The sequence below is a fragment of the Ammospiza nelsoni genome, chromosome 4 (assembly GCF_027579445.1).
Source record: "Ammospiza nelsoni isolate bAmmNel1 chromosome 4, bAmmNel1.pri, whole genome shotgun sequence".
Lineage (NCBI taxonomy): Eukaryota > Metazoa > Chordata > Aves > Passeriformes > Passerellidae > Ammospiza > Ammospiza nelsoni.
Genome location: NC_080636.1, coordinates 50635384 through 50654291, shown reverse-complemented (window position 1 = coordinate 50654291; position 18908 = coordinate 50635384). Strand labels below are relative to the sequence as shown.

The following is an 18908-nucleotide window of genomic DNA, read 5'->3' as shown; positions in this document are numbered from 1 at the left end:
GCCCAGAGGGCAGTGCCTAGTGGGGGCCCAGCAGACCCAGACCTTCTGGCAACTCTCCACATCCAACCACTCCCCCAGGTATCCCAAAATATGCTTCAGTGGGTCCAACACTAGGGTGTCAGGGAACCCCTTTTATCATCACCAAACTGATTCTGGGATCTTGGTTCCATCAGACAAGACTTGGCACATAATGAGGGAAAAACAGACATGAACTCTCCCATGAATGCATAAAGTTACTTTATTTTCAGTATACATTTATTTAATTTTGAAAAATATAAATGCTAAAATATCTCATCATCTTCATCTTTTGATTCCATAAAAGTCACAATAGAAAGCTTCATAAAACTGTAAAATACTATAATGTTATAAGGAATTTCATTTTTTTATATTACTGGAAAAAATCACTTTAATATGTTTGAAATGTTTTCTGCTTTTTTTCCTTTTAGTTCCACCATCTGATCCACTTCATTTCATCCTAAGTCCTTGTTCCCTCCTCCAAAGAAAGCACGGACTTAGGAGAATTAAGAACAAGAATAAAAGTATCTCAAAGTGCGACTCGATTCCAACAGAGATACAAAGGTGCGGCAGCCCCGGGAGGGGGCAGCGCAGGCCGGCTCCCCGCGGGCTGGGGGCTGGCATTTGCTGGGGGAAGGTCATTTTTGACGGCTGCCTCTGATCTTGGAGGGCTTTGGGTCAGTCTCCACACTTATTCCCTGAAGCGCCCACCCAGGCTTTTCCAACAAAACACCTAATTTGGATCGAAAGGACGTTCTGGTTACTCTCCAAGGCCTGCAGAAAACCTTTGCTGCCAGAGGGCGGCGCTTCTCATGCAGAGCCTTTGTCCTGTCGGCAGCGCTGCCCTCAGCGCAACACAAAAAAACACAATACAGAGAGAGAGAAAGACCTAGAACAGCAGTCAGGACACACGGTTCAGAAGAGAAGACCTCATTTTTGGGGAGACAGGTCACCAGGCAGCAGCAGCTGGAAGCTGTGCCCATGGAACCGAGCGGGACAGCCCCTGTGACCCAGCTGATGGCACCTCTCCTGTGGGATTGCTGCACATGCACGGTCTGGGCAGGATGTGCAGCAATCCCCACGCAGCTCCTGTGCTCCACAGGCTGTGCTCCAGCCTGTGTCCCCACCGGGTGCCAGCACTGGTGTCCACCAAGGGATGGAGAGCATTGGCTAAGCTGGCATCACATTTCCCAAGTTACCTGTCCTCCAGCAGGCAGGAGGGATCCCAGAGCTGCTCCTCTTCAGGCCTTTCCCAAGTTTCCCCAGCAATTTCAGAGCAGGTTTCAGCTGGGTTCCTAAGACACCCAATACAGATTTCATGGAAACTGAAGGGGAGACCCCTTAAGGGCGAGCAGGGGCTATACAGAGGTGGTGGCTCCTGTGTGGGAGCAGATGCTAAAATTTGGCATTTAAGGTCTCAGCACCATCAGAAATTCCTCTTGACTTCACCAACCCAGACTTTGGTTTCACAAGGACCAAGTGGCAGCATGTGCCCATCCTCTGTGATGGGATTGTCTCCATCAGGAAATTCACCTCGAGAGCTGGGGTACTTTTGCTTCTTGTTCTGTTTCTTATTTTTGGACGAAGCTTTTTGTGTGTTCCCCATGTCCTGGTGAAGCCCAGTTTCCCAAAGATGCCTTTAGATGCACATACCAGTATGAACATGCTGCAGAGAGGAAAACCTCTCTCCTGATGTAATGTCCACTTGCTTGGTTGCACCCCAAAATCCTGGGATGCCCATGCCTGGCCTGCTGAGTCCTGCTGCATTGCTGGTGTGGGGCAGAGCAGTCAAGGTGCAGGGTCAATTCTTCAGATGGTGGAACACAGGGCTGGGATGCAGGAGGATCTTTGTGAATCTGAGTGTCAGGATGAACATCCCAGCAGGCCACCTTCATCTTCCTCCTCGTGCACTGTGCCTGAGGCACACCTTGGCTCTTCTCACTGCACACACAGACACACTGGTGTTCCAAGAAAACCACAGAGCCATCCCAGGTCAGAAATCAACAACAGGGATAGAACCAGCAGCTGTCCATTCAGGGTCTTCTAAGATCACAAGAGATTTAAGTGTCTTTCACAGCAGGGATCGCTCATTACAAAAAACTCCAAGAACCAACTTAACCCTAAGAAAAATAGATGCTTCGGAGCACAAGGTGTTAATTGAACTGATCCAGCCCTATGCCACATCCTGGAGATTGCAGTGTGATGTCGTGGGTTTGTTTCTTGTAAAAATCACATTATATATGGTACAATACATTTTTTACAGAAAGCCTGGCATCTAGAAATAAGAGGTAGAACTACTCATAACTATATGTTTCCTGCTGCAGGAAAAAAATTCATTTTTCTTTACAGTAATTAAAAAAAGGTTAAAAAAATTGTCAAAAAAAAAAAAAAGTCATAGGTTAGGCCCCCATAATTTAAACAAAATAATCTAGGAAAATAACACTCTTCCATGTACCTGACGGATTAAGTCCATTAAAGTGTTTCTTTAAAAAAAATTGCATAGGAAAGGGACGTTTCCAAACATGCTACAGCGATGGCAATGGTCTGTCTGTGCTGGGAGTGAAGTACCTTCTCTTTTACCTACACGAGGGTTAGCAGCACGTTCCAGCAGTGGGAGCAAACACGGAATGAGCCTGGAGGTCAGCTGGGCTCTGCAGACAGACAGACAGACAGCGGCTCCCGGCGTTCCCGCGGGGCTCAGGCGGGCCCGGAGCGCTGCTGCCCCCGCAGCCAGGCAGGAGGGGTCCGGGAAACACCGAGGGCGTGGGCAGGGAGGGGCAGGCCGGGCTCCGTTACCTTCGCCGCTGGGAGCAGGGAGCTTCTCAACATTTGGCTAGTGACAAAATGAATTGGTAAAAGACCGGACAGACAGACAAATTACAAAGTAGTTTCTGTTCCCTTGCTCCTCCAGAAATAACCATTGTCTTCAGGATCAAGTTCTATTCTAATTTGAGGCACAACTTTTACTGGAGTTCGTGGAGGGCTGCAAAGAAGAAGACAGACAAAGTCAGAGCAGCACAAATGCTGGGCTTTGGGAATGAACAGCCAGATTTCAGGTAAGGCCTACACACAGATAACCTGAATGAGCTGCTCTGAACACTGCTTGGACACTTCCAGGGATGGGGCATCTTGATGCTCCACCCCAGGCTGTGACAACATCTCTCAGCTGCCACTGAAATAATCCAGGCATCGCTGCTGGGATGAATTTCAGTGCCTGTCTAACAGCTGTAAGCACAGACACATCTTTGGCATTTCAGAGGAATAAACTTGCCTTGCTCCACATCACAGTCCTGCTGCCTGGAGGCCCAAGCTGGCCCCAAGGGACTGGACTCTGAGCAATTATTACTTGCTGCAGTTTAAGGTTATTCTTTACTCTGTTTTCCACCACAATATGGAAAAATGGATTATTTCCCCTTGGCTACAACTCTCTGGGCTACCCCAGTAGCTCCACATCTTTCTCCTGGTCTGATTCCCAAACCTGTTCTCAGTGCAGCAGCCAGGAGGCCAGGGAAGCTGCCAGGTCTCTCCCAGGTTCTCCACTCCCCATCCCCAGCCCTGCCAGGAGCTGGAGTAACTGTGGAATCAACTTGTTCGTGACCACCTTGGGAGGCAGCAACACAGTGCAGGGAATGTTCTCCAAGTGTTTTATTTTAAGAGTCCCCTGGAGGAAATCTGCTGTGTTCTGAGGGGGCAGAGGTGCATTTTGGGGTGCTTACCTTGGCATGGCGTGTGATTGAAGGAAGGGAATTGTATCAGCACGATGTGTGGCGTTCAAGGAATGTTGGTGATTTTTCTCCTGGGGGAAGAAAGTCTGGGTGTCACTGCTGCACACCCACTGTGCAGTGCCTCCAGCCCTGCCTCAGCTCCCCCAAATCTATGGGCCAAGCTCTTTTCCTGCTAGCTGCCAGATGGATTTACAGCTTGGTGAGGAAGCTCTGCATTCCCTTCTCTCCTCTGAGGTAACACCCCTGCGGTGCCAGCAGCCCCATCCCCAGGAGTTCCCCCTGTTTGGGGCCTGACACTTACCTGGGACCTGTCCCCCTGGGCTACCCCCCTCTGTCACACCCATGTCCTTGGGGGACACAGGGTGGCTTCCCTCTGCTGACCCTGTGGGAGCCACGTTCTCTGGGAATGACAGTCCTGTTCCTGCTCTTGCTGCAGGAAAGCTGCTGTCAGTGGTACTGCCAGGAATGTGCCCTGGATCACAGTTACACTCAAGCACAATCCCACAGTGGTGCTGCATTCCAGTTGGTTTTTTTGGTATTCCAGTGGCCTGATATGTTTTAATTTTTATTTTACATTGCTTTTAATTAGAAAGCAGCAAATAAAATACTGGACTATAAAAATGTATAAATACACAAACCAACTACAGTTCAGCCCATGGCTGATTTTATCTGTTCCATCTCCAAGGGCATCCCAAGAACCAGGCTGATGCCACAACTAACTTTTCCTAACTATTTTAGCCCTTAAGATGCTGGAAAAAAGGCATCTGATCCTGAAATCCTGAGTAACAATATTTAGGATGCAGTTTGTTTTTAGTATCAGGAATGCACTAAATAGATGGAATGAGGAGGATATGAGGTTGCCTGTGGCTGATTTTGGATGATGTGCTGACATCAGCAAAACATTGAGGATATCCAAATAGCCAAGAATATGCTTCCTTTCCAATGCTTTTATTTTATATCCCAAACTCTGAGTGTCTCTGTATATAAAAGCCACAGGGTAAGGCTTACCATTTCCTGAGGGCTCTATATGCTACCAAAAGGAAAGGAACCTGGCTCCCAGTTCCTAAGATCCATGGATAATTTAAGGATCTAAAGATCAGAGGGGTTAGATCCTGCTCCTAGGAAGCACTAGCCAGGCAGTAGCACTAATTTATTTAGTTTGTACTTCTCCCCTCCCACCTCAGAGGAAAAGGGCATTTGACACCCTTAGTATGTTACAAAGTCATCCCAAAGGCAAAACCACCAAGGTCAGCTGTGATTCCTCACTTAAAAGAGGAAAATGTAAAGTGGGAATGACTGAAAATAAAGATTAAATTCAACAATTAGAGCTATTAACATCAGAAATGAAATCCTAAAAGAAGAGCACAAACCACCTAAGAAGGGAAATATGTTAATGGCCAACTGATCTCTGCCTGTGCAGCTTAATGACACAAATAAATAATTACTCTGTTAAATGTTGATTTTTGCAACTGCTTGGCACCTAGGGGAACAAACAGTGACAGGACAGCGCTGCAAATCCAGAACACAAAGCTCAGTGGAAAAAAAAAATAAATCCCACCATCAGCAGGTGGTGGGAGAGGGAGAGGAGAGGAAGAGAGAGTGGGTGGCCAGGAGACCTGTCAGGAGCTGGAGAAAAGCACTTAAACTGGAGGCACCAGAAGGAATAACATTGATTTTGTAACCAGCAAAGAAAATAAAAGCTCACAAAAGCAAAATCTGTCATAAAGCAGGGGCCTGGAAATTAAAAACGAGGGGGAAAAAAAAAAGAACAAGAGAATACTTCTGAAGTAAAAGGAAAGATTAAAAATTTTAAAATCACTAAATAGACACAGATATAGTTTTGTAGTGCAAGTGAGAGTCAAGCAGGCATGCAAGAGCTTAGTTCTACTCACTGTCAGCAGGTTTGCTATCACTTAGGAAAGGTTCCTGCTCCATGATGTCCATTGGTATTTTAATACTTGGGACTTTTTCTGAGTAGGGGCAGTCAGACTGTGAAAGAAACGTGTAAAAGGTCTTAGAATATTCCCACTGCTCTCTCCCTCATCGTCTCCCACACATTAAAATTATCCTTCACACAGATCTGTAGGAACAGAAGAAAAGAAGGGAAAAGAGAAAAGCATCCTCCAGCATAGCTGCCTGATGGATTCCACTGGTTCCCCACTGCATCCCACTTCCCTTGATTACCCTCATACTCCAAAAATAAAACAGAAAAGAATCATCCTGTGGGATTGTAAATTGTAATACATCTCCTTTCCCACCCCACCGTCATAAAAGACACCATCCCCTTCTGCCTGGAGTCAGCTGCAGGAAATAGAGATGGAAAATGCATTTGTGGGCAGACACAGCAGGCTGCTGGAAAAGCTCCTCCAAACCCTTCATCCTGCTGGGATTCTTGTAAAAGCCCTTGCTTGTTCCCAATTGCTCCAAAAGGCCCAGATATGACAGAGGCTCCTTACATCAGACTGGCTCAGCTCTCTCTTTAATGCAAGTGGAGTCAACCCCAGTCTCAGTTACACCTCTGGTTCACCAATTCCAGAGCCCTTGGAAGAATTCTGCAACCCTGGCCCAGCCAGAGAAACAGCAACCAGCTCAGGATGGGGCACAGGGAAAAGCTGGAGTCCCCCAGAGTTGGGGCACCAGCAGGATTTCACCCCCGCTGCCTTCTATCACCACCTGCTTCTGCTCAACAGGAGTGATTGGAATTGTTTGGCTTTTTTAAAAATAAAGGGAACTCCTCAAAGCCAAGCAAAGGCTGTTACTGCCTAAGTTGGCAAAGGCAGGAAGGTGGGATTTGCCAGAAATGTTGGGACATCTTTGTTTCTGAAAAGAACCAGACCCACAACACCAGGGTAGAGGGAGGAGACCTTCCAGTCAGGGCAGGAAAACACTACGGAGGCCAGAGACTGGCTCTCCCTGGATTATTATTCTTATTTTTAATTTATTTTTTAACATAACTGATATCCAGTGCCTCATTTCATACTCCAACATCAAGATGTTTCCTCAAGACTATTTTTATGAGGCTGAGGGACAAGCAGAACTCAAAGAAAGCACAACTGACACCCAGCAACTTCCCTGGCTGAACTCAGATCCATGCATTGCTCCCCAGATCCCACAGGATTGACTGGATTGACTCTGGGGGTGGATATTTCTGGAAGGGAAAGGGTGAAAATAATCCAACCAGTAAGTGCCCAGTGCTGTATGTTCAGGAAGCTAGGAAAAGCAAGTGCTGAAAAAAACCAGCAAGAGTTAAGGACCAATATTTTGCATAAAATATTTTACCCATTAGATTAATTACTGTACCTGGAATTCAGGGAAAGCCTGGGAAGAGAGGAAATATCTTAAAACAGACAGGAGAGAGGGAAGCCATGGCTGGGCATACACTGCTGGATTCACACCAGTCAGGAGGAGGGGATGGAGCCAAACCATTGCTGATTCCTCAGCAGAGCCCCTTTTACTCTCATCTGGGTTTGCTCAAGGGTGCTAAAGAAAACCCTGGGAGCTGGAGCAATGATGGGACAGGGCAGCTTGCTGTCTCAACTAAAAGCCAGTCCTCCCAGCTGTTTTTCCTGCTGTGCTAAAAGGGGATTCTTTCCCAGCTTCAGGTGACCTTACCTCTCCCTACAGCCCAGGAAAGGCCCTTCTTCATGGACATGAGCAGAAGAAGTGACACCATGCTTAGAACTCACCACAGAGTGTGTTTAGCACTTCAACATAAATTTAAAGCATTTGAGTTAGACCTGAGCAGGAGAACATTTAAAGGCACCAAGACTACATTTCTTCTTCTTACATATACAGGAGGAAAGAGAACAGTCAAAGGCACATGAGTGTGGCCTAGCCAGGTCACTTTTCACTATTTAGGGCATGCTGCCACCTGAGGTAGGACCAGAGTGCACTGCAGAGGGCACGGATGCTCAGGAAACATGGAGGTGATGAGTTTTACCAACACCAAGCAGCTTTTTCTGCAATATGACAAATCACACCTATTTTGTGCTTTCCAAAAGAGCCATTACAAAAATACTTGAAAAAAAAAAAAAAGAAAACCAGTAGGACCAGAGCTGCTGGTAAAAAGTATTCTCCTAAAATGTAAGAGACAACAAAGGGGAGAAAGGTGTAGGAGGGAAGCTGGAGGAGGCAGGGTGATGAGAGGCATTCTAGCAAGGGGCATGAAACCTCAGCAGGTACCTGGTGCTCTTGGAAAGTGTAACCTCACCCCTAGCAATGCACAAATCACTCACCACAGGCTGGAAAAGGGAAGGCTGTGTAGGAATTAAGTTTTCTTTGGGACTCATTAGCTGCAGCAGTGGCAGACCGAGCTGTCAGCTCCACAAGTGGCTGGCAAATGTCCAGCCTCAGCACTGGGCAGGGCATGGAATGTGCAGGGGGTTAGCTACCTAGGGAGGAGCAATGTGACAAGAGCAGGAAGCTCCTTACATCATCATTGTCACTGTCCATACTGCCCTTCTTCTTTTTCTTCTTCTTCTCATCCTCTTTCTTCTTCTTGTCCTTTTCTGGAATGACGTCGTCAAGAAAGCTTAAGTCATGCTGGGAAAAGAGGTAGTCCATGGCTTTTCTGACTGCCACCAGGGCCAAGATCTGCAAAGGCAGAGAGGGATTCCCAGTCACATTTTACCTTTCACTTGGCACACTGCATTCCTCTCAGTTCTGCTTCTAAGCCCACACTCTTGAATTCTGGCTGTAAATGAACATACAAAGAAGGTGGTGAACACCCAGGACATCTCTGTCAGCTTAAGAGGTTGTGCTGTCACTGCCTCATGTCAGAAAAAATCAGAAGCAGTGGAATACTCCTGTATTTAACACTCTTGTATCAGGAAATAAAGAGCAAACAAATGAGCATTTTCATTTACTTTTGGAGGCAGGTTCACAGGACAGCCTGAGTAATAAAACCTTGACTTATTTCTCACCACTTGCCCAGCTGAACTTTTAAGAAATTAGACAAGGGCCAATGCACGCCCCCAGAGATTGCAGAATAAAGTTTACTGGGATTGTGGCAGCAGGAAACTGGAGTAAAAGCTTGTTCTGTGCAAGACTGTAACAAAAGCACTGGGAAAGAAGGAAGGGACATGTCTGAAATGGGTGCTTACATGGACACTGGGCCTGACAGCCCCAGCAGAGGCCACTGAGATCCCACACAGGCTTTGCAGAGGGTACAGCAATGGGCTGGGAGCTGTATCCTATTCCCAAGAAGCTGTCTTTAAGGACAGCTTTGTCCCAGGCCATCCTGATGCACAGCACAAACAATTCCCAGGAGAAGATCTCAGGCTCTGACTTGCATAACCTGAGGGGCGATTACGGATGTGAGGAATTGGTCAGGGGAGAAAGATACCACACAGACACTGTGACCATCCCACTGTGGATTACTGTGCTGAAAATGCCTTTCCTCCAAATAAACAGGGACTTGGCCACTGGCTGAATCCTCACAAACTGAAGTTTGTGCTTTTTTGCTCGTGAGTGCAGAAAATAGAGCTTTTTGCCATCATATCCAGCTCCATCGAAGCTGTGGCTGTGCCTTCCCTGAGTCTGCACCATTCTAACAAACTTGGTCAGTCTTGGGTTGCAATCAGATTCTAGCATGGGCAAAGAAATTTTACATTCAGCTTCCAACATCAGTGCAACACAGCCATGGAGTTGCGATGGAATGCCACATCAGTGGGAATTACTGATTTTTTACATCTTTCACAGGAGCATGTGTCTCAGCAGGAACATTTGGAGGATTTTTTAAACTGGCATAATCTTCTCATTTCAACATCTTGTTCTTCACCTGGGTTCTGCCCTCCCTCCCTCTCTCCCTTACATAAGCAGTGCAGCTCCTACCAGCCCCCACAACTCAGATTTTACATGTTCATAAACCTGAAATTAAGTGACTTGGGACCAAGAGTTATTCAGGACTTTCATAAAACTTTGCCTTTTGCACAAGTCATACCCATCTCCAAGCCAGAGTGCCTAGCTGTGTCTATAATTCCAGTAATAATATGAATAGTCACCCACAGAGGGTAAACAACATTAGTGTCTTTTTACTGGAGTCCAAGGAAAAGAGACATTCCCTTTCCCTCCCTTTGACACCTCTCTTAGCACTGAGCCTCCTTCTTGGTTCTGTCAATTTGTGCTATTTAAAAGCCAGGGAGACATTTTGCATCTGGTAGCTAGTGTGGGCTAAGCCAGAAACTCTGCACCTCTCCTCGGTTCATGCAGCTCAAGGAGAAACCACAACAAATCTAACCTTGGCAGCCAGGACTGGTCAACACTAACTACACCTTCCTGGGAAAAAATTAACTTTCCAGGCTCATTTTCCTCCAGAGGATTAATGGAAAGGCAGCCACAGTCACACTGAGCCCCCTGAGTGCCACGAGTGGAGCTGTGAGGCACAGACTCGCTAGGGAGAGGCTGGATTTACACATGTACAGGAGTGTCCAAGGGGGAAAGGAGCAGGCTGTGGGGAAAGGGAGGGCTGGAAAGGACAGCAACACCTACCATGACAGGGAATATGATGGCAGCCACGGTGGATTTGAGGATCCAGAGGAGGGCCAGGCACACCACCTGCAGGAAGGTGAAGAGGTGCACCCTGCGCAGCGGGACGTGGCGCAGGTAGATGAAGTCAGGCTGGTGTTTTAGAGGCATCAAGAGCAGCTTCAGCCGATCCATGAACTGGAAATGAAAAGGAAGAGATGTTGAAATGAAACACAGGATGTACAAAAAAAAAGAGAGAAAACAAAATGAATGCCCAAACCAGGGTCAGCATCACACTCTGGGGATTTTTTGCTGTCCTCCCTTTCCCTGCTCCTGCCAAGGAAAGATATTCAGCCTTTAGAAGCTGTGCTTTTGTTTTCCCCAAATAAATCAGGAACAGAGGTCAACAGAGGCGAGGGCAGACATTGCCTTGCCAGAAAACAGAACAGCACCTCACCAAAGAGCGAGGAAGATGGGCAGCTTTCCCAGCAGTGTCCCTGTGCCCTGTGCTGGACCGGATGGACTTGGAGCTAAACCAAAATGGGGATTTCTCAGTGAGTACAAAACACTGTTGATCCCAGCCCCCCCACCACCTGGGTCGGGAGCAGGGGAAATCCCCTGCAGGAGAGCCGGCCCCGGGGCAGCGGGACAATCCCCTCGTTGTCCCCTGCCGGAGCGCGGGCTCACTGCCCACTGCCGGGACCAGACGGAACCGCGGCACTGAATGGAAGCTGGAGCTGTTTTACAGAACGCCTGAGGGAATTCTGGGGCTCACAGGACAGGCAGTCCCTTCCCCTCAGGGCACAACCCGGCACGAAAAAGAAAGGCCTCAATTAACAGGGTGCCAGAAAGCAACAAAACCACTTCCAGCCTCCTTGGGCCAGCTACAGGCGCTGGGCATGAGAGTGGTTCCTTATGTAAGATTTCCTCAACGACAAAGAGAGGGGAATGGCTTCCCCTCCCTGGAGAACAATGTCCCTGCTCCTCAGCATTGAGGAACAACCCCACTGCCATAAATCATCCTCCTTCCTTGCCTTCAGTCTGTGGCACAGGACCCAAACTACCCTGGGAGCGAGCCTGAGCTGGGGCAGAAGCCTGTAGAATCCTGGAATGGTTTGGGTTGGAGGGGATCCTAAGGGGATCCTCTTGTTCCACCCCTCTGCCATAGGCAAGGACACCTTCCACCAGACCAGGCTACCCCAAGCCCCATCCTGGTTGCCAAAGATGGACCCAGGTCTTCACAAAGCACTCCTGGCACTGCCAGTGCCCACTTGGCCACTGTCCCTTGGTCTGCCATTTCAGGACACCCGGGGTTGTGGCTAAGTTTGCCAGCAGCTGCCACCCTTCATGGGCTTCTTGGGAAGGAGGAGGAGGCAGTGAAGGAGAAGGGTGAAGCTGGAGGGCTGTGGGAGAAGCCCTGTGCTGGCTGATGACTCACCTGCACGCCATTGAGGGATGCAACTCCCATGTAGAGGAAGACACCATAGAGCACGGGCATGGGAATGAACTGTGGGACAAGAAGAGCAGGAGAGCCCAGGTGAGAACCTCCCTGTATACCACACACCATTAACACGTGGTGGGACAACATTCCCAGCCTGTCAGCCATCCAAACTGCACCCATGGGGGGATGACAGAGAGGAATGAAGCCATGGAAGTAATAAAGCTGAAGAAACAATATGTAAATATGTAATTCATAAAATGAAGCTGAATAAACAATAAATCCTCCTGCTGTGTTCTGAGAGACACAAGGACATTTGTGCAATCACACTCTCCCAGTTCACCAGGACTTGGACATCTTGTCCAGAGGGCACGATTCCAGTCACTCAGCAAGTCAAGGAACAGGTGGGCAGATGTGTTCCAGTGAGCTTCAAACTGCCTTTCACCTCTGATTTGTGGTGTGACTAGAAACAGAAGGCAGAGAAGAAGGAAAGGCAGAACAATCCTGTAGTTTGTGGTACACCGTGTTTTCCCAGGTAACTCAAGTTGTGCCAGGGGAGGTTTAGGTAGGATATTAGGAAAACACATTCACAGAAAGGGTTGTCAAGCCCTGGCACAGGGTTTCCAGGGCAGTGCTGGAGTTGCCATCTGGAGGAATTTAAAGGCAGCTCCTGGGGACATGGTTTAGTGGTGACTTTGGCAGTGCTGGTGGAACTGGGTGATCTTAGAGAGCTTTTCCAATGAAAACAATCCTGTGATTCCATGTCCAGTCCAGCTCAGTAAACCATGCAAATCCATGCAGAAAGGATGTTCTTTGGAGTCCCACCTGAGCAACAACAGTCGTGCCAAACCAATCTCTTCCTGCTCTCTCACACACATTAATCCAGAATTACTCCCAAATACAGGACTGACTTCCTTTCTTTGTTGCCAGGATATGTTCTTTCAAACATCACTTTCTGCTCCCTCAAAGTGCCAAGTGCTGCCCATACCTCCACATGGGGCACACCTCCCTTTGGGAGTGAGGAAGGTGCAGGGGAGCAGCAGACAGGCTGCCTGGAATGAGTCTCTATCCCTCACCAGAGGAGTGGGCAGCCTGCCTGGCATGACAGGAACAGGGATGCCTGGAACAAACCACAGGCAGGAGCTGAGTACCAGCCTCTGTGGGATTTACTGGTGCCCAGGGAGGATGGAATGAGCTCCGAAGGACAGTCCCTAGTGCAGTGCCAGGGGACTACCACTGAATGGCAGCCACAGCCAGGCCATGGCACCCACTGCTCCAAGCAGTCCTGTGCTGGGAATCCTCCCCTTCCAACCCCTGCACTGAGCTCATCAGAGAGGCAAACAACACTGCAGCTATGCAGTGTTTTCGCATATTCCCCACCACCTTGCTCATTGCTTCCAGCAGGCATTTCCCTGGGGCCACATGAGCACCAAAGTCACCCAGCCCTATGCTGTCCAGAGCCTCCCTGCCTGCATTTCTCCTTCCTTCCTGAGTCTCACTGCCTGTCCCTTCCTGTGAGCTTCTGAACTGCTACCTCATCCTTCTCTTGGGTTTATTTGCTCCCTTGAGTGAGCCACACTGCTGTTTCCCATCTGAAGGTAAAAGTTTTTTCTGCAGCTTTTTCTGGGCTCTGCCAACAGCTCTGCTGTGAGAGGGACAGGGACCCGGCAGGGGCTTCACAAAGCTGTGGGTGATCATCATCCCTGAGATGACACACAACACAATACAGTAAGCAAGAGCTGAGCTTGCCAGCTCATTTTCACTGCTCTCCTCTCCTGCCCTTCTATTTATTTCCATGGGTTTTTTTAAAAGTAAGAACAATTTCAGCATTCCATCATGATTAATCCTGTACATTATCCTGAGGTGAAACCTCAGTACCTGAGCCTGCAGAGCAGCAAGTGGTGCTGTCATTTTGGAAGACTTTTTCTTGGCAAAGCATTCCCTAACGATGGGGGTGCTGGCTTTGGCCCCCGAACAAAGCTGCTGCAGGCCAACAGGACTAAAACTGTATTTATAGGAAAGAGCCTGTTACCCTCCCAGCAGGACCAAGGATGTTTCTGTGGAGATTTGCCTGGGCTGAGCAGAAACACCAGCACCATCCAAAACCAGCACAACCACCGCAAAGACCTCAGCAAACAAAGCTGGGATTATTCCATGGATTGCCTGGTTTATTAAATTTGGGATTGTCAACGTTCAATTTGCCGCTGGCAGGAGAAGACTGAAATGTTCTGCAATGCATTTAACAGGGCAGCTCTCTCCAGCAGGACCCTGCCACTGGAATTTGCTAAAGGTCCTGAAATCCTGCCAGGTCCTTCCCTCTGGCACATGGGCCAGCAGCATGCTGACTTATCCTCAGGCGTCCTCCAGCGAGGATCTTCCTCACACATTGTCTTAGGGGAAGCACAGACAAAGAATGAATGACTGAAGCAATAACAGGGGAAGTAACAGACCCCAGTGGGATAGAGGAAGAGGGATCTTGCAGGGAAAGGTCACAAAAACGAACAAGCAGGATTATCACAATCAGGCATTAAATTAAAGGCATGGAAATGCCTGATCGTGTGGAGGTGGAAACTGTTACCTGAGACACCAAAGTTCGAGCTGTACAAACAGCCTTAGAAATTAAGAACAGGAACACACTGGCATGGAAAGCTACTGTCTCCACTCCCTCCACAGGGAGAGTCACTGTTCCCTGCCTGCCTCTTCCCCTCAGGCTCACATCACACTGTGCCTCACTGGCCCTGCAGCCTCCAAAATCTTCTGTGCAGCCTCCACAAATGCTCTTCCAGACACCCATCTGCTCGGTGCTGTGGTTACAATGCACAGTGCTGCTGCTCTGACATCTTCTGCTCCTACCATAGGCCTATGGATCCATGGGTAAGGGCTCCTGCAGCTGACACCTCCTGCTGGACAGTATGTCCATGCTTGGCACCACTTCCATCACTATCCCCAGAGAAGGCAGCATCCTCCACAAGACAGGTTCTCCAGTTTCCTTCTACAATCTGATGATCCACTAAGGATGCATTTCTCCATGGCTACATGCACCAAATCTCTGGTCTTGGAAAACAACAACCTACCTAAATGCAATGGTCCATCAGCAGCACATCTATCCAGAGCTTTGGCTAAACTTACAGGAAAAAACCGGTTCAAAGACTAAGAAATGCCATTTAATTGGACTGCTTCCTCCAGAAACATGTTTTCCATAGTCTGAGCTTTATCCAGAATATGTTTTCCATAAAAGAAAGAGTGGAGGTATAAAAGAAAAGGGAGCTTAACTTTATGCAAACATGGAGAAATAACCTTAAAATGAAAAAGACCACAGTGCCCAAGAACCCCAGCCCTGAACTTGGTGACTGTTCTAGCACACTACAACCATGTTGGTGTTTCCTTCCAAAAGGTTTGGATTCAAGCCTTCAAAGAACTGCAAACAGTCCTTACCTTCAGGATGGGAGCCATGAAGACAGACACGCCGGTCAGGATGAAAACGATCACACCAGTGACTCTCTGCTCCCTGAAACAACATCACTGAGTCAGGACCCCAAGTACTGAACACCAACAGGAATCCCCAAAACTCATTTCTGCAGCCACATTTTTCATCCAACAGCCTCAGGCAGGTGGCTGGATCCTGAGCCAGACCTCTGTTTTAAACCTCAGACAGTTTTGTTCCACCATTGGCCCTCCACACCCAAAAACACCTCGGCCAGTAATATTTCAGAATGCTGAAAGACATGCCATAAAATTTCCATCTAGTTACCTAAATAAGCTGCCTGATTTCCAGGAGTAATCCCACTGGAAGCACTTCAGACCACTTAATTAAAGCACCCAAACACATGAAAAAGATGCTTCATTAAGTAAAGCTGCTTGCACTAGGTATGATAGGTTTGTATGTTTGACCATTACATTTGCTAAGGAATTTGCTTCATTTCCCTGGATAGAGAAGCCTGCAGGAAATTTATTTCCTTTAACACAGGAACACTGCACCTGATGTGGCCAAGTAAACTTTGGAGGAGCCACAAGGGGGCTCGCTCAAGGACCTGGCTTTGGAAATAGGGAAAAGGCAGCACAAAATTCTTTGTGCAAAAGGATTTTGCAAACGAAGTAATTGAGACTTCCTGGTGGGACATACCTCACTCCCAAAAACTTGGGCTGCTCTCCAGGGGCTGAAGTCTCCGTCTCCATCTTCAGGCTGTCGATGTGAGCGATGGAGATGACGGTAGCAGCCACGTACCAGGGCAGCCCCATAAAGGAGCAGACAATCATCAGAATGGCCACCCAGAACAAATCCAGATGATATCCAGCACCTTTCTGTGGAGGGAGACAAACAACCTTCAGCTTAATTATTCCAAATGCCTCTGGAGCAGGGCAGAGGAATGCTGGACAGGCAGCATTTCCTTCTGCAGCATCCTGGCCAACAGACCCAAACACCAGAAATACATTGGATCCTGTGAACAGCATAAGGAAGCATCTCCCTCACGACACAATGCTATGCTCCTTCAGGAGTGCAACAGGAACAGCTGAAGCCTCATTCCCTACCCAGGGGAGAAAGCTGCCCTTGTTCCTGACTCCTTTTCAAACACCTCTGATCCTCTATTTTCAAAATCCTGTAATGAAATAAAACAGGAATTCCAGCAGTCACAAGTGCCAAGAGAAGAAACAAAAGAGCCACCAAGAAAAGGGATCTTCAGAAAAACAGTGGACAAACCTCTAAGGTTTGCTATTTTAAAACAGATTAACCTTTTTAAAATCCCATTCAGCTTGATTTTATTGGAAAAAAGAAAATGATCCAGGCCTAGGATGACCCAGGAGGGAGGGCAATCCAGCTTCTCTTGAATAGTCCTCACTGTTTTCCTGACACGTGCACTGCTTACCTTGGCTGGCTGGTGGCACCGGGATGAGCACCCAGCAGTACCGTGCCAACACTTCAGCAAGGGATGAGCAGAAAAAAACATCTTTTTCCTACAGCAGATCTTGTGTATAGAAGTGTTTTTTGGTGTGGAACAACAAGATGGGGCTTGTGAACCCTCAATTCCACAAAATACCATATTCACACCATAAACAAAGGAAGCAGGGAATACATTTTTTACATCAAACAGTACTTTGGAGTACTGGAGTGTTTATAACTTTGTTGCTAAAAAAGTACAGCCAGTGCTGACAGCAAAACCACATTCAGCGGTTCATAAGCTGCAGAGATGAGGGGCCTCTTCCTCATGAGGGAAGAACAGTGAATATTTTCTTACAGTGCTGAAGAAAATGCTATGTCTGCTTGGTCAGGTACAAGAGACAGACCTAAAACTGCTTAGCCATCTCTGAGGAACATGAAGGCCCAATATTGAGTTTATCTGCTCAGATCCAGGTAGCAAACAAGGATGTTCTGAGGGGTTTTTTAAATCATCAGCCAGCAGTCATCACTGTGCATAAGAAGCCATTCCCATTCCCTGGTACTTCAACTCTCTCCTCCAGGTTGGGCTCAGGATGGTCTTAAATTACACATTACTTGTCTAACATTTACAGTGACCACATGAATTGAAACATCCTCCTCTTTTCCAAGCAGAAGCTCCCTTCCCATTTCCAACAGCTCTCCTGATAACTGATAAAGCAGGTATCTAAATAACGACCCACCCCTGCCTGTGTTTTGAGGGAGCCATTACTCCCACAGGTCAGACCACTTGAAACATGCCCTGTGAGCAGGAAGAGACAATCTTCTTTCACAGGAATTTAATATTTTCCAATAGAACTGACCATGCAGAGGAACAGAAAAAAAACCCTACAGGCATGAAAAACTGCATACCACTGGTCTGGAAAGTTTGTTTTAAAAACATGACTACATTTTAGGCTGTTACATATCAGCTCTTCTTTAAATAACATCCAGCTGAGGCTATGCCCTTGATATGTCCCAAATCTCTCCAGCTTATTGCTGGTATTTGACAGCACCGTGCAGCTTTGGCCACAAAGCCACTTTTCCTGCTTAGAAACAGCAGCCAGTGCCAGGGAATAGGCTCATGTCCATGGGGAGGAAGGTGGCAGGGGGAAAAGCCCCTGCCTATGCTCCAGGCACAAGGCACACCCACCTTGAGCTTGTGCTCCTTCCTGTTGACGATAACGGCGGTGATCTGCTGGTCCATGAAGATGAGGATGGTCACCAGCAGGGCAGGGATGGCTGCTGCCAGGTACACCCACCACGGGTTCCCTCCAAAAGGTGGGATAAACCAACCCCTCTCGGGACTGGTTGGCTTTGAAGGGCAAGGAAAAGAAAGCTTGTGTTAGAGGCACAGTACAGGGGTGATGAAATCCTAAAGCCAGGTCTGCTTCCAGCAATGGAGCTCCAGGGAGACACTTCAGGTTTGTGGCAATTTCATCCCATCCATTAACATCAGTCAAAGGCTCCAAGTATGGAGGCAGAATTTAGGAGATAAACCAGCCAATTAAAATGATGCTAACAAAAAGCCTCCTAACCCTAAGCCTCTGAGTAAACAGGCCCTTTCCAGACTGCTGACTACATTCCCATTCTGAGGGCAAGTCACACAGGGCAGGTGCAAGGGGAAAAGGAACCTCTTCCAAAAGCCAGCAAACAAGCTGACAACAACATACCTTGAATTCACTTGGCACAATTAGTTTTGGTGTGTCCACACCAACCAGGGCATCAATTCCACAGAAGATCAAAATGGACAGGATAATGGCAAAGTCACTAATGAGCTTCCGGGCCTGAAAGAGACGTGGTACCATAACCACAGGAGTTAGCACCACAGAACAGCATTTCACCCATACTTTAGTGCCCACATGGCAAACACTGGCAGGACAAGCTCATCATTTCTTCCCCCACAAATATGGCCACCATCATGTCCAGTGTCATTTGCCACACATGCCTTGGTACTTTACTGTGCTCTCTGAAAGCCTAAATGGAGGCATAGAAACAGCACAAACTTCCACAAATGAGATACTCTGAAGGACTGGCAGAGATGACACTGTTTGCTGTTCAAGTAATAAGTCAAACTAAGCAGACAAGAAAACAAACCAGGCTTCCCAGCTAAATCCCTAAGACTGCAGCTCTCCTGAAGTCACTGGAATACAACAACTTAGAGTTGCCAGTGATCAGACCCCAGAATTTAACCACACAGGAGGCACTGTGCTAGCCTGGAACTGTGTGAGCTGTTCCTTCCAGGTTTCTTGGGTTTGCATGGTTACAGATAAATTGAGCTGCATTCCAGTCCGGATGGAATTTGTTTCCTTTGTATTAAAAATAAGAGAGGTTCAATTGTAACACAGTGGAA

The 18908-nt window shown here is 47.7% G+C and overlaps 1 protein-coding gene across 2 annotated transcripts in view; it reads right to left on the bottom strand.

Annotated features, from left to right (window-relative positions):
* Window positions 1-220: 220 nt before the first annotated feature.
* The window catches only part of SLC4A4 (solute carrier family 4 member 4), a 125954-nt gene continuing 107266 nt past the window's right edge, over window positions 221-18908 (bottom strand). For both annotated transcript variants that reach the window (XM_059470825.1, XM_059470826.1), the window contains exons 18-27: window positions 18229-18342; window positions 17709-17870; window positions 15767-15945; window positions 15079-15151; window positions 11644-11712; window positions 10230-10403; window positions 8172-8333; window positions 5633-5729; window positions 3732-3811; window positions 221-2998 (exon numbers count right to left, since the gene is read on the bottom strand). In XM_059470825.1, coding sequence (XP_059326808.1) covers window positions 3768-3811; window positions 5633-5729; window positions 8172-8333; window positions 10230-10403; window positions 11644-11712; window positions 15079-15151; window positions 15767-15945; window positions 17709-17870; window positions 18229-18342 — 1074 coding nt within the window. In that variant the 3' untranslated portion in view covers window positions 221-2998; window positions 3732-3767. The remainder of the gene's footprint in view (window positions 2999-3731; window positions 3812-5632; window positions 5730-8171; window positions 8334-10229; window positions 10404-11643; window positions 11713-15078; window positions 15152-15766; window positions 15946-17708; window positions 17871-18228; window positions 18343-18908) is intronic.